This window comes from Aptenodytes forsteri, unplaced genomic scaffold, assembly GCF_000699145.1.
Source record: "Aptenodytes forsteri isolate BGI_AS27 unplaced genomic scaffold, ASM69914v1 Scaffold130, whole genome shotgun sequence".
In the NCBI taxonomy this organism is placed as follows: domain Eukaryota; kingdom Metazoa; phylum Chordata; class Aves; order Sphenisciformes; family Spheniscidae; genus Aptenodytes; species Aptenodytes forsteri.
The window spans coordinates 963,299-981,415 of record NW_008795133.1 but is presented as its reverse complement, the minus strand read 5'-3'; the positions used below and the strand labels follow the sequence as shown (position 1 = coordinate 981,415).

Here is an 18,117-nt window from a genome sequence, read left to right as displayed (position 1 = left end):
GATGAGTTTATTTTCTGCTCTGTTTTTTTTCATCACTGTGGACTGCTTATGCACCTTCATTTTAAAAATGCAATGGTGATTATTTATGTATTCTATCCAATGTTAGGAGAAAGTTAAACCCAGGACATCTCTCCTTCCACATCACTGACCTAAAGGATAAGCCTTTTTGTCTGGCAGGGAAATGCTAGCTGTCTTCTGTGCAATGATACAACTCAAGCAGGCTGGGTGCCGGGTTTTCCTGTACAGAGGAGTTGATACCTCACTCCCCAAAGACAGTTGCGTGCAGCGAACTATGCAGGACCGCGAGCCCATGTTTTCACTTTCCTGAACAAGTGTGTTAGTCATTTAAAAAATGCGAACGGCCACGTTCTGTCTCTGCCGCTGCCTTGAATTCTTCAGTCTCTTAGCGCTGAGCTTCGTGCTGTCAGTGTATTTTGGGGCTCATGTAAAGGTTGGCTAATGCATCAGTCCCCTTATGGGGGCCTGCTAGGGGAATATGCAGTTGTGGCATCTGAAAGTCTGGGGCCTGGGACAGGTAGCAGGTTTCTCAACTCGGGCAAGTTTGGCAGCAGGTCTGCAAGTGTGCATTAGTAGACTTCTAGGCTAGGAAGTAGTCTACCTGGCAAACACATATCACTCGGGCACCTGAGGATCATGTTTTGAGTTTAGTCATTTAAGTTCTACAGAAGATACCCCTGCTTTTTTTTTTTCTTCTTTTTTCTTTTTTCTTTTTTCACCTATAGGGACAGTGAGTGGCACGGAAATTGCTTGGTGAGGGCACTTGGTCTGTGAAGCTTTCATTGTGATGGTGAGGGGAGGACAGGGGAGAACCCAGTCTGCCTCTAATTCGGGCATGTGGTTGCTGGAGTGGGAGTTAAAAAAGCAACTTTGCGTACTTGTGAACACAGTACATTTACTTTACAGTTATTGAGACATAATAAATTCATAACCCATTCTCTTGACCCCTACCATCAATACCACTGTTATTTTTCTCAGGCTTGACATACTTGGACTAGTTACTCATAAGTATTAGCTAATAGCATAGCTATTATGGTTGATTCCAGACTTGCCTCTTCAGTTAAATAAGCTCGTGTTTGTTCTTTTCTTGAAAGTTTTATTCTTAATGTCTAATTTGTTCTTCATTTCAAAGGTTCTGAAGAAAAAGCACTTGAAAGATGTGCATCTCCAACAAGTGTCTGTAAGAAGGTTCGCATCGTTCAATCTCTTTTCAATGGAAGACCAGAATACAGAAGAGGAAACTGGGACCTGGGTTCAGTATAAAAGCATCTTTTATCCTGAGTATAGTGTGTCCTTAAGGTAACCATCATTTAAGTTTTAAGTACTTCCTAAGATCATGTACAGGCCTCAAATATAAAATTCATTAGCCATTCTTCCAGTGTTTTGTGTAACTAGCGCACAGTTTACAAATAAACTGTTAGATGTTCTTTTTAGTTGTTTGTTACAGTAAGCAGCTTGTCTGATTTTTTTTTTTCCGGTACATTTCACTGAAGTGCCAGAGCTTGAATGAAAATACTGATGGTTGTACCTATAACAGAATGCAAAGATGAGCATTTATTTTGTATTTCTAATAGCTTTCTGTTTTGACATTCTTCTGATATAAATAGCATGTAAAAAAACTGAACACATTTACTTGTAATCTTAATAAAAATTTTAATGTCATGATGTTATTCATAAAGTTCTAAAAGCTTTTTTGTAGTAGTCTATATTCAATTTTCTTCTTAATAGTTTTTGTAAAACTCAATGATAGTTTGGAAGCCAATTTGCAAAACAAAAGAATAAAAAAATTCCTCTTTGTACAGAAATGGTTTATACCTAATGAAGAAATCTGTTTTATAATACAGCAGGTAAAACAAATGAAGATATCTGTTAAAAAAAAAACAAAACAAAAAACCACCCCAAAAAACCCCAAAACCAAATAACCCGACCTCCCCAAAAAACCCTCTGAAGGAGTGTTAATGAATTCTCGGTAACTTTAGCAAAACAGAAAAGTTTATAGCTCCCATTCATTACTATGTGGGGTTTTTTTGTTTCCTTTTCTCCTGCTTTGCTCTCCTTTTCTTTGTTCAGCTTTGAACATATCTATAACTTGGTTTTGCCTCAACAGGTATCATTGCAACAGTAACTTAAGCATCCCTGAATCAATACTTGTTTTGCAGCCTCTAATTAGCCCTGCTGAGGGTGTAGGATTTTGCATTCTGTGCACAATAGAGGATATTCTGGAGAGCCTGAGTCATCAAAATTGTACAGTGCATTTTTATTTAACTGGGACCTTTAAATTAAAGTCAATCTTAGAAACTAAGATCTAACACAAACAAGTGACCATCATTAACTGTGACATTTTTGCAAGGTTATAAAACAAAACAACAAAAAGAAAACAACAAACCAAAACAAAAAGCCCCCAACCCCCCAAAAAAACCCCAACCCCACAACACTACATGCAGGTTGCCTTAAATTTGCAGCTGGGTGAAAAGTCAAATAGGAAATTGTTTAGAGCTTTACAAAGCCTTAATTTTCCATTTTCCAAGCTTATACTTATTGATGCTAAAAGGCTTCAAAAGAAAACTTTTCCATTTGAAAATGCTGCCTATTTGTAATAGAAGTAGGTACAGTGGTTTTTCTGCATATGGACTTTTCCAGTGAACTGCTGGGGAAAGCTACAGATTCATCCAGATGCTCACAGTCTACCTAATCTCTTTGTGCAGTGTCTCTATTCCCTGGGTTTAGGTCTTCAGAGGCACACTGGTAATGGGAAATGTAAGGCGTTTAGGTAGACTTTAGGCTGAGCAAGTCTGCAGTCCTTTATGCTGCAGTCCTGAACTTCTTCATTTGGTCTCCCTAGTTCACTTACCATGGTTCACAACACTCGGTGTCACTTACTTGATTTACTAGTTATGCGAGTTTTAAGGTAGAAGGTGAGCTGAAGTTCACCTCTTGCTGGCAGTACAAAAGCCAAGGGAATGTCAGGCTGATCTTGTGCTGACATTTGATATTTGTGTCCTTGTTTCCATTGATTCCCATGTCATCATTTTATTTGGCATTTTTATTTGGCTAAGAGAAGCTTCACTGATAATAGGACACAGCTCAAACTGTAGACTGTGAACAAGCATGTTTGTTCATGCATGATTTTATTTTTGGTGATCATTATATAGTATTCTAAGTATGAGGATTTTGTTTTAACCTTTTATGTTCCTTTGAGGTTGGCCAATGGTACAGTTGTTGTGCTGGAGGAGGCTCATTGAGTTTCAAAAACTGTATATTGAGGAGAATAGGGAGATTGTCTCCTGGTGGGGATTTTTATTTTTTCCCCGTATTTTGTTCTTTTCTAGAAGATACTCAGTGATCTATAAAAATGGTAATCACTGATAGTTTTAGGGATAATGATCAGAACTTAATTACACTTCTATATTAAAATGTTTTCTCTCTATATTGAAGTAGTGGCAATAGATAGCATATATTTATTATTTCAGAATATTGCAGGATGGTGAAGAAGGGAAGGAGAAAATACTCGCTGAGTATTTTGCCAGGGGCAAAGTATAAATCCTGCAACAAAATCCGCTTTACCTTCAATCTTTATTAAGTAAAGTTTCTTCTCTGTTTTTGCAGGAGAAGTAATTTAAGAGGATAAATGTAACAGGTTAACATACATAACAGAGCAACAGTTCTCCTCACTGAAACTTGCGTATCTACAAGATAAGAAATCTTGGAGTAAGCATTCCTGGATCTTTGAGAACTGATCATGTCTTGGAAACTTAAGGATCCTCTGTATGTCTGACAGTCTTGCCTTCATTTTTCTCCTCCAATTGGCAAAATATTACTTATCATCATTGTCATCAATAGAAACAATTTTAACAAGATAACAAGAGCATATTATTAGCATATTATTAACATATTATTAACAATAACATCAGTCAGGTAAACCCAGAACAGTGTGCTTGAGTAAGAGAGCCTTTTTATACAGGTATTTGTCAGGAAAAAAACGTTGCTATAGCCCCTCTAAAATCTTGACAAAAGTGCTTTTGAATTTTCATCTACATATGTTTTCCTTATGCATTAACATCTTCTTGGGAAAGCTCATCGCATATGTTGGATGTCAGGTATTTGTCTGAAAAAAACTGTTGCTATAGCCCCTCTAAAATCTTGACAAAAGTGCTTTTGAATTTTCATCTACATATGTTTTCCTTATGCATTAACATCTTCTTGGGAAAGCTCATCGCATATGTTGGATGTTAAAAGGGTTGTCAGCTGATATCTTGACAAGACTAAATACTTAAGAAAGTTCATAAGGTTGTTAGTGGCTTTTGGCAAAGAGTATAAAGGTCAAGCTATATCAGTTCAAGGGCTATCAAAACTGATCAAATTGTATATTCAGATATGCTATGACCTAGCTGGAATTACTGCTCTAGAGGGACTTGGGGACCAGTTTGTTAGGCAAATAGAAGCTTCGGTAGGAGCTACCAGTCTTGTGCATGCTTTTCTGAACTTCTCAGTGCAGCTTGTTTTAATAAGCTGCTATTTTTCTAACCAAAGTCAGGTTGGGTTCATATTTGGGAAAGAAGAGCTTATGCCATGTTTTTTTTTGTCACTAGTTTATTTTAGAACCATTCTTAACAACAAATCTTCCAAAGCAGGAAGCCAGAAGCACCAATGTATGGCAATTTTTTGCTTAAAAAATTTAGGCTGGATTTACGTGTCATTTTGACTAGATCCTTGAGGTGACAACATCATTGACTCATTTTAAAAATCCCCATAACTCTTCCGGTTAAACAGTGATCTCTAGTGTGCTTAATGAAAAGTAGACTCACAATACATGCTGGAAGGTGGTCTCTTGAAGTTGTATAGGTACTAAGGTGCTTCACGGTAGCTCTGGGGTATGAAAAGGAGTGTCTGATGAGGGTGATTTTTGTTAGCAGTGAAAGATGTGTCAAAATGACATTTCTTGTGTTATAATCCAGAATCTCATTTGATTAGTCTAGTCTCATTTGGATTTGTACTACATCCTTGTCTTGATATGAATTGGGTGGCTACATACATTAAATTGCTCTCTGATGTTGTTTGCAATTAATGTTAATTCAAAAATAAATCCCTAAACTGACAGGAAGTCAGCCTGGGAATCGGGCTGAATGTTTATGGCAGTCTAACATGGAGAATGTGGACATATCCAGTCCAAGCTGGAATCTTGCTGCAGTTTTCACATTCAGATTTGGGTACAGTAAACTGAGTAATCTAGTCTGCGGGTGAAAAATATGAACCTCATTTTGAGTGAAATTTCTTGCAAGCTTGAAGTGGAAAAAAATATCTTTCATTACAGATGTTATCTGGCCTTCTGGGTCTTTTCTCCATTAAAAATATGTTTTTATTCATTAAACTTTTGTGGGTTTTTTTTTAGCTTTGTTCAAGTTCTTTTTAACTTTGGGGGTATTTCACTTTGCTGTTAAAAATCAGGCGTGTGCTAAATACTTGTTTTTAGGAAGGTGATAGGAAGATATAGAGTAAGTAGAGACATTTTAAAATATTTATTTAATACTGCATTTCTAAATCCTTCTATTCTTAGGAATATGCTTTTAAATTTAAATTTTGTATGAATAGTTCTAGCAATGAGGTGATTATAGATCATAAAGATGCAGTGTCTCACTGTGGAGATGGTGTCTGTCTTTTAGACAGGAAAATTATTTTTTTATTAGAGTTAAAGAAGCAATATCTTCAATTTTTTTATTTCAGGATATGAATTTACTTTAAAATTGTAGGCTCATTTTAAGCAATTAGAGAAGAAATAAGTTATGTCTGTGGTAAAATATTTTCCATTGCTCAGTCATTTGGTGTTTCAAATACTAAAATGCAGAACTGAAAAGAACAATGTTAGCAGCTTATAGGTAGGGTTAAATCTTTGTAAAGAGTACTAAGTGTTCTTTGCAAGGTGTCATGCCTTTATTCTGAATATGAATGAACCTTTAGATAAAAATATGAAAGAAATTATTAGATTGTTCTAGACCTTTCGTTTAGAAATGAGAGGCATGTTAATTGTCGGTGGCAAGCGGCATGTTAGAAGATGGTTTAGGAGTGAATTCCGTTGGCTATTCCTATAGGATATTTCTGCTAAGAACATTTTGAAGTTTTAATGAATTTTTATTTTAGGGATAGACATAAAAAAATGAAGGGAAGCAGATTTCAAGGAATATTGCCTATTCCTTATAGACAATTTGTGCGGATACGATAAACTTGCTTTCTTCCATTTATTGCGTGCTAAGAGACAACGTGTGGATTTAGCAGCATAAAGGCTTGACTGCAGAAGGAGGAAATTGAGGAAAGAGGTAAAAAGTGATTTGGGAGCACACTACTTTCATTCACTGATGAAACTAAGACTGTTCCATCATATTGCCCAAGACCTGTGTATTTGTGAAAAGAATTTGTAGTCGAAGAAGCCATTGTTTTGGATTCTCACCATATTAAGCTGAAATCTTGAACTGGAGTGGAAGAGGAGTTACCTTGTTTTGCTATATTCTGGCCCAGGAAAAAAAAAACATTTGATCAGATAACAAAGTTTGCAGGTAACACTGAGATTCTTACTGGGCCGCAATGACAATTGATGGTGACTGTTGACATAATGTTGACTCACCAAACCTTTTTGTAAAGTACCCTTAGCAGTAACTTTTTCACCCTTATCCTGTCTTTCATTTTCCACAGATACTGTAGTTTTATTTTGTATCCAGGTTAATAAAGTATGGTGGTGTGTTGTGGTTTTTTTCTTTTGAGTGTTATATGGAAACGTAGTCTATCTTAGTTTTTTGTAGTTTTTTTAAGTTCACTATATGTATTTAGTTATTTGTATTATTTTTCCTCATTCAGTTGAAGAATAATGTAAAAGAAGAGAAGGAACACAGTTCTGTTTCATTATGGTTGATGAAAAGCATACATTAATAGGGAGCTACTGAAGGATTATTTTTATTCTACTGTCTGCAGCTATTTATAAATACATGTAAAACTCTGCCACTTCTGTTGCCTGAATTGGAGAGGAAGGAACATTAATACATTTTAAAGATATCTCTCTCTGTCTCTCTTTCTCTGATTTTATGGAACACAGTTCTGTTTCATTATGGTTGATGAAAAGCATACATTAATAGGGAGCTACTGAAGGATTATTTTTATTCTACTGTCTGCAGCTATTTATAAATACATGTAAAACTCTGCCACTTCTGTTGCCTGAATTGGAGAGGAAGGAACATTAATACATTTTAAAGATATCTCTCTCTGTCTCTCTTTCTCTGATTTTATTTATGCACCCAAAGTGGATTTATTCGTAGTCCAGAGTAAGGAATTTTGCTTTGCTTCATAGCAGGAGAAACATGAGATAAATTAGTTTATCATTCATAGGTTTGTCTTCTATAACTTACTGCCTCAGCCATAGAAATTTTTGGATACTGTACTTTGAAGACTTATTATAAGAACACTGTAGATCAGATTAACCATGCTGGCCTGAAATTCACTTTCTCCATGATGCTTACCTATACTTGTTTGAAGTACTTTGTTGATCTCAGCAATCACATCTTTGAACTTCTTTGAAGTTCTTTGAACTGTACAACATTCATGACATATTCCAAAGCACTAAATGCTAATGTTGTTCTGTATTTCGAGATGCCTGTGGAAATTTATGGGAATTTTCGGGTTGGGATTTAACCACAAGCTTCAGTGATTCCTTTCCTTGGCTTTCATAATTCAGTACACGACACTTACAAACTTTATGGGCAGTTTGTAAGACGTACTGTGGAAAGCTGTGATTATGACAGGCATTCGTAGAAACAAGATGTGACGTGTATTGGCAGTTTTGTCTTGGCTCGGTAATGGAGGAGCAGCTGATGGGATGGGACAGTGAAGCAGCAGCTGTTACAGAACTGCTGGGGAGGTGTATGCAGAGCAGTGGATTCCAAACTGGAAGCTGTGGTTTTTAGGTTGTTACAGAACTGCTGGGGAGGTGTATGCAGAGCAGTGGATTCCAAACTGGAAGCTCAGGTTTTTAGGTGCAGGACTGAGTAGCGTGATATTTATGGCAGAATTTGGGGTTAGAGAATACCTGTATTTACAGGTGCATGTAACTTTTAATCTGCAAGTCAGATCTGCGATGGAAAAGAGTTGGGGAGTAGCTGATGCAGAGTTTGTCTTCAGGCTCTACAAAGACAGTCCTCCAAATGGAGAAACGTGGCTATTGCTGTTTGGAAATGTGTCTCCCTGAGCCTTGCCTTTCACAAACAGATCAGCTGTTGGCACGTTGCTTTCCTCAGTCCTAAAACTTGTCTGAAATAGAAGTTATGCTCAATTCTTTGCTGTTTGGGTTCCCTGTTAAGTGGTTACCAGTGGAATTTAAGTGCCTCTTCTTTAGCCTCGTGTAGGGAGAAAAAGCTTTACCAGCAGGAAGAGGTATTTTCCTGTCATGCTAATTAATTTTGGAAGATTCATTGTTACTAATGTGGAGTAGTCTTAAAATAGTCCATAATGGTAATATAGTTAAGACCTGAGATGTGACTTTCGGAGTAAATGAGAGCGGCTTTGCTATCCAGATGACTGTTGACATAATGGGTACTCCTCTCATTCTAGGAGATTGAGCTTGCTCCCTGCTTTTGTTCAGTGAAGGTTTCATAAGCTGATTAGACTAGAGGAAGCAGCTGTTAAACTTAAACCCTGTCCTGTTTCACAATGAATGTGGAGTGGGCATCTGGAAGACTGAGGAGAAGGGGGAGGTCCCTCATAGCAAAGCTGGATGCTTCTCATCATTAAATTATGGCTCGCTTATGTGCTTCCCATGAGCAATATTTGTGAAAGCAAGAAAGAAATTGCTGAGCCAGAGAGTTAGAGATTTTGAGCATTGCAGGCAGCCAGAAAAGGGTGCCTGTGCAAATGCCTCTGCTGGCCAAGAGAGCAAACGTTGGGGTGTGTTGTGTTTGTACTTGGACACCACAAGCTTTTGGCCACTGGATAATAAATGTAAGAATATGTTTGAAATTTGTGTGTGTTGATTTTAATTATGGAAAGAATGTTTTATAATCAGAGGAAGAACTGGTCCTTAATAAAAACCAAGTGTACCAAAAATAATAATGTAAATGAAGAACATTCATTGAGTTAAATAAAACATCACCAAAATTTCAGGACAACCTTAAAAACAATAGGTGTGTGGCATGCATCTGTTGTGGAATCTTAGCTTATTCTTCAGGCTGAAGTACTCAGAGCTGTCCACTTCTCATCTCCAATTATAAACCATTATTTTGGAAACAGCCTGAAATTTGGTTTAGTGATAATTTTAAGGCCAGTGCTATGGTTGCATCATTTCTCATTTTTTGCCTTTGTCTACCTTCTGACCCTGAAGTATATAAACAGTTTTCTTTTCTAGATCAGGACACTCCACTTACTTCTGTTTTTCTTTCTTCATAGCATTCTGTTGAACTACAGGTACTGGATTGCTAAATTGTTCATCCTCACCTTTGTTTGCTTCACTTGGAGGTTTGCATGATAAATCTCCTTTATATATGGACTATGTACATAAAGAAATTGAGGGGAGAAAAAACCAAACCAAAACGTTATCCCAGGACTAATCTGCATGCCAACAAAGATTAAACTATTTCTTTACTGTCTCAGCATCTCCCCCCACCCCCCTTCTGCATTCATTTAGAAGATGAGACATTCACAGCTGTCTAAGAGACCCTAACTGTATCAGACATATGCACAGTTATGGAGTTTGTAGGATGCTAAGGAGTCAGCAGGGGACAGTTTAAAGGGCAGCTCTGTGGTTGGCAGAACTACTGATCCCGTCTACTTTCTTGTCACTTCCCTTGAATTAACTCTGTTGCATCGGTTGTCCAATCTGATTGAAAACAAACTTGCCAAAAAAAAGAAGAAAAAGTGCATTTTAAGTCCACATGATCCATCAGAATTCTTGTAGGCTTCCACTGCAGCTAAGGAATGTATTTTTGGTTTGTTTTTATGTAGCTGGGAGAAGAGCTCTAATGTCCAGCTGACTCTTTTGTAACATCTTTCATATATTTCGTTGCCCCTGTTAATGAGCTCATTTCCGTTTAACTTGATTTCCATTTGATTTTCATTTTTTTAACAATTAGTCTAGTTGCTGTTTGGTGCTTCTCAAAATTTAACACGTAAGTGTTTCTTTATTTAATGCTTATGCTTATCAGAAGCTATAAATAGCTTTTTTGCACTATGAATATACAATTTCATATTTGCAAAAAAGGTTGATTTTTTTTTTTTTTCATTCTTACAATAATCTTCCTTCAGGAAGGAAAAGCTGAGAGAATGAGAACTTATTTTGTAGGTGCTAGGATTGTTGGAGGTTGATTTTTTTTTTTTTTGCATTCTTACAATAATCTTCCTTCAGGAAGGAAAAGCTGAGAGAATGAGAACTTATTTTGTAGGTGCTAGGATTGTTGGATTTCTTCCATTTTTTTTCAGTGTTTCAAATTAGCATGTTCCTAAACAGCCTTGAAAGCTATATTTGAAACATTATTAAAAGACTGTATTTTTGTATTTTACTGCCTTGCTGAATTCTTTTTAGATTTTTTTAATGCATTAGTGAAACAGCTATGTGATCTGATTGTTGTGAAGTGTAAGATTTTTTTATTTTGTTCATTTTGGGCCTAGATTAGCTCGGAATAGTTACAAAATTTTTAGTTGCCTTTTTTGGTGTGAATCCAGCTAGCCTGACATCTGTAACATTTAGAGGAACCTTCTTAGGCAAATTTTTATTCCACTTTGGTGCATGTTCTTTCTGTTGCTGTCAGTGTTTTGCTCACTGTGTTCTAAAATTTGCAGTTGGTATGTGAAATTCAGTTAATTAATTAATTATCCCCAGTTTTGAATGTTTATTTCACTTGGGTTATGCAAATGTAAAACCAAAGAAAGGGCAGTTCACTGAACACATTAATCGGTTTCATTGTTCACATTAATTAAATGAAGTGTTCTTGATTTTGTGGAAGAAAATAGGAATGTGTGTACAGCTGCTGTTCAAAAATACGTCTTTTGTTTTTCCTTTTCAAAGAAATCGCTTTACCAAAATTCTTCCTTTCCTATATGTGACTTCCACAGCTAAACAAAAACTGATGCTCTTTGGAAATGTTTTCGTTTTGATAAAGTATTCGTTTCCGAGAAACATGTTCCTGGTTCATGGATTTCAGTGATGGAACTTTGAAGACTAGAGTTTGTCCCCTTGTTTTCCCCCTGGTGGCTACAGTAGTACCTGTTTGCTACTTGTCTGTGAAAGGGGTTTGCGAGAAGTGAACATGTGCAGTGAACCTCTTTTCTTCCAGAACCTCTTCCAGAGGCAAGATGGGGGTTTTTTTTATTGTTTTTGTGTTGGTAAAGTCACTATTTATGTTTTCTTCCAGATTTCACAACGGACTCTTAAATGTTAAAGATGTTCTTACAAGTTTTGACAACACGGGGAATGTCTGTAAGTCATTGTTTATTTAACAGTACTATGTTGATCGAAGTCTAATTGTATCAATATAAAATATTTCTGTAAGAGCCCTCAATAACCATTTCATTTAGCTGAGAAACACCATTACTGTGGTCAGAGATACAGATCTACCTACCATAGTGTCTTACGTGTTACACTCTTTTATGTAGCACAGTTGTTTGTGTTGATACACCCTTAAGTCATCCCAGTGCAGGTTATTTTTGGTTCTGTGACTGCGTCGGGAACATTAGAGCAGCTGAACTGGGTTGGGCAAAAAATTAGTTTAGCCCATTGATTTGTGTTGGCCAGCGGCCAGCAGCAGCTATCTGAGGAACAACAGTGCAAGAACACGGGAAGCAAACAATGATACTTCTCGCTTGGAGAGGGCAAACTCAAACCAGAGAAAAACAAAAGAAAGCACACAGTCAAGTTGTGAAATTCCTCCCCACAGAATGTTTTGGATCCTAGAACATGACATGCATTCAAAAGGCAAAGGGGAAAAGATTGTACAAGAAAAATTTACTGTGGCTATCAAATGTAAAGACATCGCTTATGGCTTAGGAAGTGCTGGATGTTAGGAGAATTAATGGGGCAGTAGGATGATGTGTTAGTCCTGATCTTTCACTCTTGTCTAAGCATCAGTTACTGGCCGCATTAACCTGAGACAAAATGAGCCGTAAGTGGGCCTTCAATGTCTGACCCAGTATTGCTCTGCTTCAGTACACTTATTAATAAAATTATCTATGCTATTAATGGACTTGAATTATAAAACTGTGGTAGATCATGGAAAAGCAGCTGAGCAAAAATATTTAAATATTTTTGATGTGTAATGAGTAATTACTGTTACATAATTAACATTTACAGATCTATATATAATTCTTGCTTGATTATTCTGCCTGATTTTTCAGGTTGGTTGGTTTGGTTTCAAACAAGCAAACTGATAGAATAAAGTTGGGGGGTGTCTCTGTAAGTTTGCCAGATATTCAAGAAATGTGCACCTATCTCTTCCTCCTTATCAAAGCAATGATATAGAAACTGTTCTGATATATGTGTTTAATCTCAAAACTCCAGTCTTAGTATTCCAAAGCTATGTTTCAATAAACATTGGCTTTTCATTAGCAAAAAGGTCAATTTATTTAATAAACTTTTGCCTTCAAATGGAAAAAATAATCATAAACTATGTGCTCTCCTTTTTAAAATTTGCTAGCTTTCATTCAGTTCTGAACATTGAAGATAGTTGTGTGGTCCTGCCACAAAATACTTCAGGATATATTCTTTAACTGTTGCCAAAGAGAAATTTGTTCTCTGATTTCTGAATGAAAATTATATCTAAGGGTTATATGAATATCCAAATGAATAATATTAACTCTGAGAAAGAAAATTCACATTTGTAATTATGGTTGACATCAGCTACATATGTAGGTATCATGAGCTGGATGATAAAAACATTTGGATTTAAGACATTTAGGATCTGGAAGAAAATGCTTTGCTTAAATTATGGGAGGCATTTAGAGAGATTTGATGTTGTAGATTCTCAGAATAGGAAGCTAGAGGGACTTTTATAACAAGTTACTTTTTTCTCATAAACTGTTCTTAATCAGGGAAATTTTTTTATCTTCCTTTTTTTTTTTTTTTTTTTTTATCTAAAAGTGCTTCACATAGTGGATCAAGACCTTACTCTGTTAAACATGATAACATGATTTCTTAATCTTTGTTCTTTGTGTGAGTACTTAGATTGTGATCAATCTACACAAATTTCCTTGTTAACACAAATAATTTACTCCGCTATATGCTTTCCGGTTGATAGATGTGCTGTCAGCTCTTCTGTTAACTTTTTCCAGTAGTTCAGCTACTTTATTACTGATTGCAGACGGTAGAACAAGACTTATACTCTAATAGGCACACCACCAGTGCTAACGCAGGAGTAATATGACATTTCTGGTTCTTCTTACTGTTTCTCTGTATATACAAAGATTCACATTTGTCCTTTTGGATTCAGTATTGCTTTGAGGGTTCATGCTGTGCTATTATATACAGTGTTTGCTAAGTCATTTCCAGATTCACTGCTTCCCCATTCTGTGTCTGTAAGTTTCTGTCTGTATTGATGTACATACTACTGATTTATGCCCATTTTACTAAGCACTCTAGATTACACTCTGTTAGGGTAACTGTAAAATAGTTACCTTCTGGCAGTATGCAATACTGGCTTGAAGTGTAATAATCATACCTTTTTGCTACCACCTGTATGGAGTAAATGTCCCCAGTGTCCAAGCCAGAGTAACTATGTGTCTGTCACATCATCATAGTAAAGTTTCCCCAACCATGTGTTTACTGAGCTGCTCTATTTGGATCATACCTGACTGAATTTGTGTGCACTCCCATTATTCCTTGATTTGAATTGACTCTTTCTTTGACCTTTTTCTGAGTATTTCTTGGCTCTCTTTATTTTAACCCACAGTGGAAATGGTAGGTAGTAATCCTGCCTCCTTTTACGCCCAAAGGTAACTACAGTTGTAGTATTTCTAAAATTAGGCCGACTATTTTTTACAATTGCTGTGGTGTTCCTTAAGAACTTCATATTATCAAATGATAGTCTACCCTAAAAAAACCCCCAAACATTTCTAAAATGGTCTTTAACAGTCTTAGATTATTTCTTCTAATACCTAATACTAATGGAGCTAGCCAGTATTGAACATATTATCAGTCCCATCTACAGTAGCATGCTCTGTGAGGGGACCCATTGAATAATTATAGACTTTAATGTTCTTTTAGGACACACTGCATAATCAGAATTTATTTACCGGGCACTAAACTTCACTTAAATGATTCAGACCGAGTTATCAGAAAACAGTTAAATATTTTAGTGTTCTGTGTGTTTGTTTTGGCTGCCATACTGAGTATTTATCAGGAAGATTAATGTTTTGCTAGAGATTATTAGATTATGAAATAATTGTGTATTAAACAGATTAGATTTTGTAAAAACTGAAACATGTTGCATATTACATCCTTTTTAAACATACTCATTTGTTTCAAATAACGTGGTTTGTGTGGTTTTGGGAGGACTTTTTTTGTGTGTTTGTTTTGGCTGCCATACTGAGTATTTATCAGGAAGATTAATGTTTTGCTAGAGATTATTAGATTATGAAATAATTGTGTATTAAACAGATTAGATTTTGTAAAAACTGAAACATGTTGCATATTACATCCTTTTTAAACATACTCATTTGTTTCAAATAACGTGGTTTGTGTGGTTTTGGGAGGACTTTTTTTGTTTCTTCTAGTAATGTTCCTAAGTACTTTGTGTTAAAACAAGCTCTTTCAGGGAGCATTTCTATGGTCTTTTTGTTTCACTTTTTGATCTTTCTGCTTATGGTCTTTAACAGCTACATCACCATACACCATCAAAAGAAGAGTGGTAGACCAGACTCTAGTTATAGAGTCACCAATACCACTTTCTCTACACTCCTGGTAGATATCAACTCAGTACAAGATGTGCCACTAGCTGGCAGCATTATATAAAATATCAGTAAGCAGCTTTTGAGGAATACTTGTGACTGCTTCCAGAAGTGCTGCCTTATACCAGTAAGACTTCAGGACAAAAGTGGAGCCAACTGCAGTAGCTGTAAATGGCATATTGCAGGGTCCCAAGCGTTAACTCTGGAAATTGCCTCTGCACTATATCTTCTTCAAACTTGGTACCTACACTCGTATTCTGTCTTTTTCAAAAAGATTACTGAAAATGCATTTTCATTGTAGGATTGCTACTGTGAATGAAAAGTCACACTACAAATTACAATTGGTTTTCACTTTCCCAGAAAAATGTTTTCTCTCCTGTGCATCCTTTGTGAGAGAGCAGTTTCCACGTGAAAACTCTAAATGAATTCTCCACACAGGCAGGATGCAGTGCTAAATGCACTTCATACAGCTTTAATTCTATGGAGGCAGGGAAGAGAGGACTGGAATGAAGGAAAGGATCCATCTGTTCGTTTTAGACAACAGTATGCCATCTGTTAAAAAGATGGTATATCCTGAGACCATCTCTAGTCCTAAGGTAGTCCTTTAAAAGAACCGATGGATCCCAGGCAGAATCCATCGAGCTGGCTCCAGGAGCCACATGCCATGCTCATCCTTGAAGAAGAAAATTCTCTTCTGCAACACTGTCCAAAAAGCAAGGAAGATTCTGCGAGAATGAGCTTTTGAGAGTATCACCTTCCCCTGCCTTTCCTGGTGGGAGAAAGCAGTTATGACTGAAATGCTTGTATAATTATGTCCCTGCAGTAATTATTTCAAATTAAGTATGCGTTTAAATTAAGTGAAATGATCAAGGGCCAAAATATAAACCTCTTTACTAACTGCCACCAGTCTAAGCAAGCTACAGTGTCTGTAAAGGAGATTTTTAAGTAGTGAAATACAGCATGTTTTGGGATTTTCATCTAGTATCTGCTGGATGTCAACATGGAAACAAGGTATTCCAGAGTGCTCAAGTAGTATGAAATTGCAAATATACTATCTGTAATAGCAAAACATTTTCTTGTAAACTGCCCATAGCATTAGTTAATAATGTAACCATTTTCAAGAAACAATATGTTCAATACATATTCATTTTATTTTCTACTTGGTTGAGTGTACAATGACATGTTTTGGAACTAAAAAAGCAGCAGAGGGTGCTACAGGTACAGAGCTATCCAGGCACATATTCCAAAGTTGATGCTCCTGTAGGCAAGTAGATCCTGCAAAGACTTAAGCTTTCAGTTTGGGGTAGATGTAAATAGGATAGCTTTAAATTCTGTTGCCTCTGTTCATACAGGAAAACAGGTAATCTATGTGAAATCCAGAAAAAGTAGAATTACATATTCACTTGTTTTCTTGAATTTTTTTAAAAAAATGTTTTATTGCTGGAAAATGTTGCATAGTTTCCTGCAAACATAGTGTCTGGCTATAGCTACTGTTACAAAACACCTACTCGCTATCTTTAGAACTGTTTTTGTTTGTGCTAATTTTACATTTAGAAATTCCAATCTCTGCAACAAGTTTTATATTGGAAAAATTTGGGTTTTTTTTTTAATGTGTGTCCCTCCCCAAATAAATGAGCTAGCTAAATTGGAGAATATTTTTGCCCCTTCATATAATATTTTTCATGAAAATAACAAGAGAGAAGGATTTTTCTTAAATTTCAAGTCCACTTTTTTTCCTTTTGGAAACACATATCAAGGAAAAATAGATAGAAATAAATGAATTTTTTCTCCTTTTAGTTTTCACTTCTTTTTTTCAGATTGTATTAATTTTAAAATTATGCTTATTTAAAACTGGGAATTGCGTAACTTTCTATTTACTTAAAAAAAAAATTAAAATCTACTTTAAAACAAAGAGCCTTTCCTTCTTTCTTCCTTCCTCTCAAATAACTAGAACGAGAAGGGGGTCTTCTTTCCTGGTAGTAGTCTGTGAGGATGTGTTCAGAGAGCTACTTGTTTCTTCAGAGCTCTCACTGCGTGACTCAAAGGTATCTGAGCTCCTCTATGGAGAGATTGCGGCAGCTACTGATTTGTCTTGCCTGGAAGGATAGATGCCATCAAGCTACCTGAGGAAAAGCATAGGATGGCATCCTTTATGGCAGCAGAGGTGCTCCTGTATTTCATATAACATTACCTAGAATCAACAAGGGAGCAGATTGCATTTTTCAGGTGCTGCTGTGGAAGTTTCCCCCCTTTTTTTAGAGGAAATGTCTTGTTTTCTGTGGTGAAAAACATACCGACTTGAATATGCTTCCTGCTTTTCTGTGCCTCAGTAGCTATTCTCACCTGAAGAAACTGCCACTCGTTGTCTTCTGAGCCTTCTCTCATTCCACCAGTGTGGCAGTTTGAAATTGTTTACCATGTCAGAACCTCACACCCTCTTGAAAAAGTCTTCAACGGAAAATAAATTGACTGGAAGAGTGTTTGGATAGCAACGATACATGCCGTTTTGAATGAAATATTGTATTTATGATACCTACAATTTACTATTCACTATGCAGCTTCCTTTTAAATAAAACATTTCATGATCAGGGTTAAGAAAAAGCAGCTGTTTCCTCCCTCCCCTCCCCCATCCAATTCACTTCACTGATTCAGTTTACGGCATCATCCCAAGCAGTCACATTGACATAACTGGCATAAAGCTTATGGAATGGAGCAGAAAATAAGTATATGGGGAGAAGCAGGTACCTTTTAAATTACTCTTGCTACCAGAATTGTTTTTATGAAACTGTTCTCTGATGGAACGTCAGTGATTTGCCTGTTTTAAGTACTGTCTTGCAATCTTCTGCTTTTCCCCACTCACTAAAATCTTCTGTTTATCAGGAGCCTATATGTGAAAAGAATAATCATAACTGCGATCAGGGATCTGTTTCCTCTAAAGTATTTTTTTTCTACTACTTATTCCAACATAACCTGACTCTGTGCCTATGCTTTCAAACATGGCACCAGTTCAGAGAAGTGGGAGGTGAAGAAGCCCAGTTGAGCTCTTCTGAGTACCCTCTTTCTTCCTTGGTCAGTTTGAAGTTTTTGTAATAATTGGTTCTCCTGTTCAGGATATTCCAATGAGAACCTTTTGGTGAAAATATATGAATCTATCAGAGCAACTGCAGTTACTTTTCTGTATTGCTGAGTAGT

The 18,117-nt window shown here is 36.4% G+C and overlaps 1 protein-coding gene across 1 annotated transcript in view; it reads left to right on the top strand.

Moving 5' to 3' along the window:
- Positions 1–853: 853 nt before the first annotated feature.
- CAMKMT (calmodulin-lysine N-methyltransferase) overlaps positions 854–18,117 on the top strand; it is a 221,613-nt gene continuing 204,349 nt past the window's right edge. The window contains exons 1-3 of the mRNA XM_009278413.2: positions 854–892; positions 1,151–1,317; positions 11,400–11,464. Of these exons, the coding sequence (XP_009276688.1) occupies positions 854–892; positions 1,151–1,317; positions 11,400–11,464 (271 nt within the window). The remainder of the gene's footprint in view (positions 893–1,150; positions 1,318–11,399; positions 11,465–18,117) is intronic.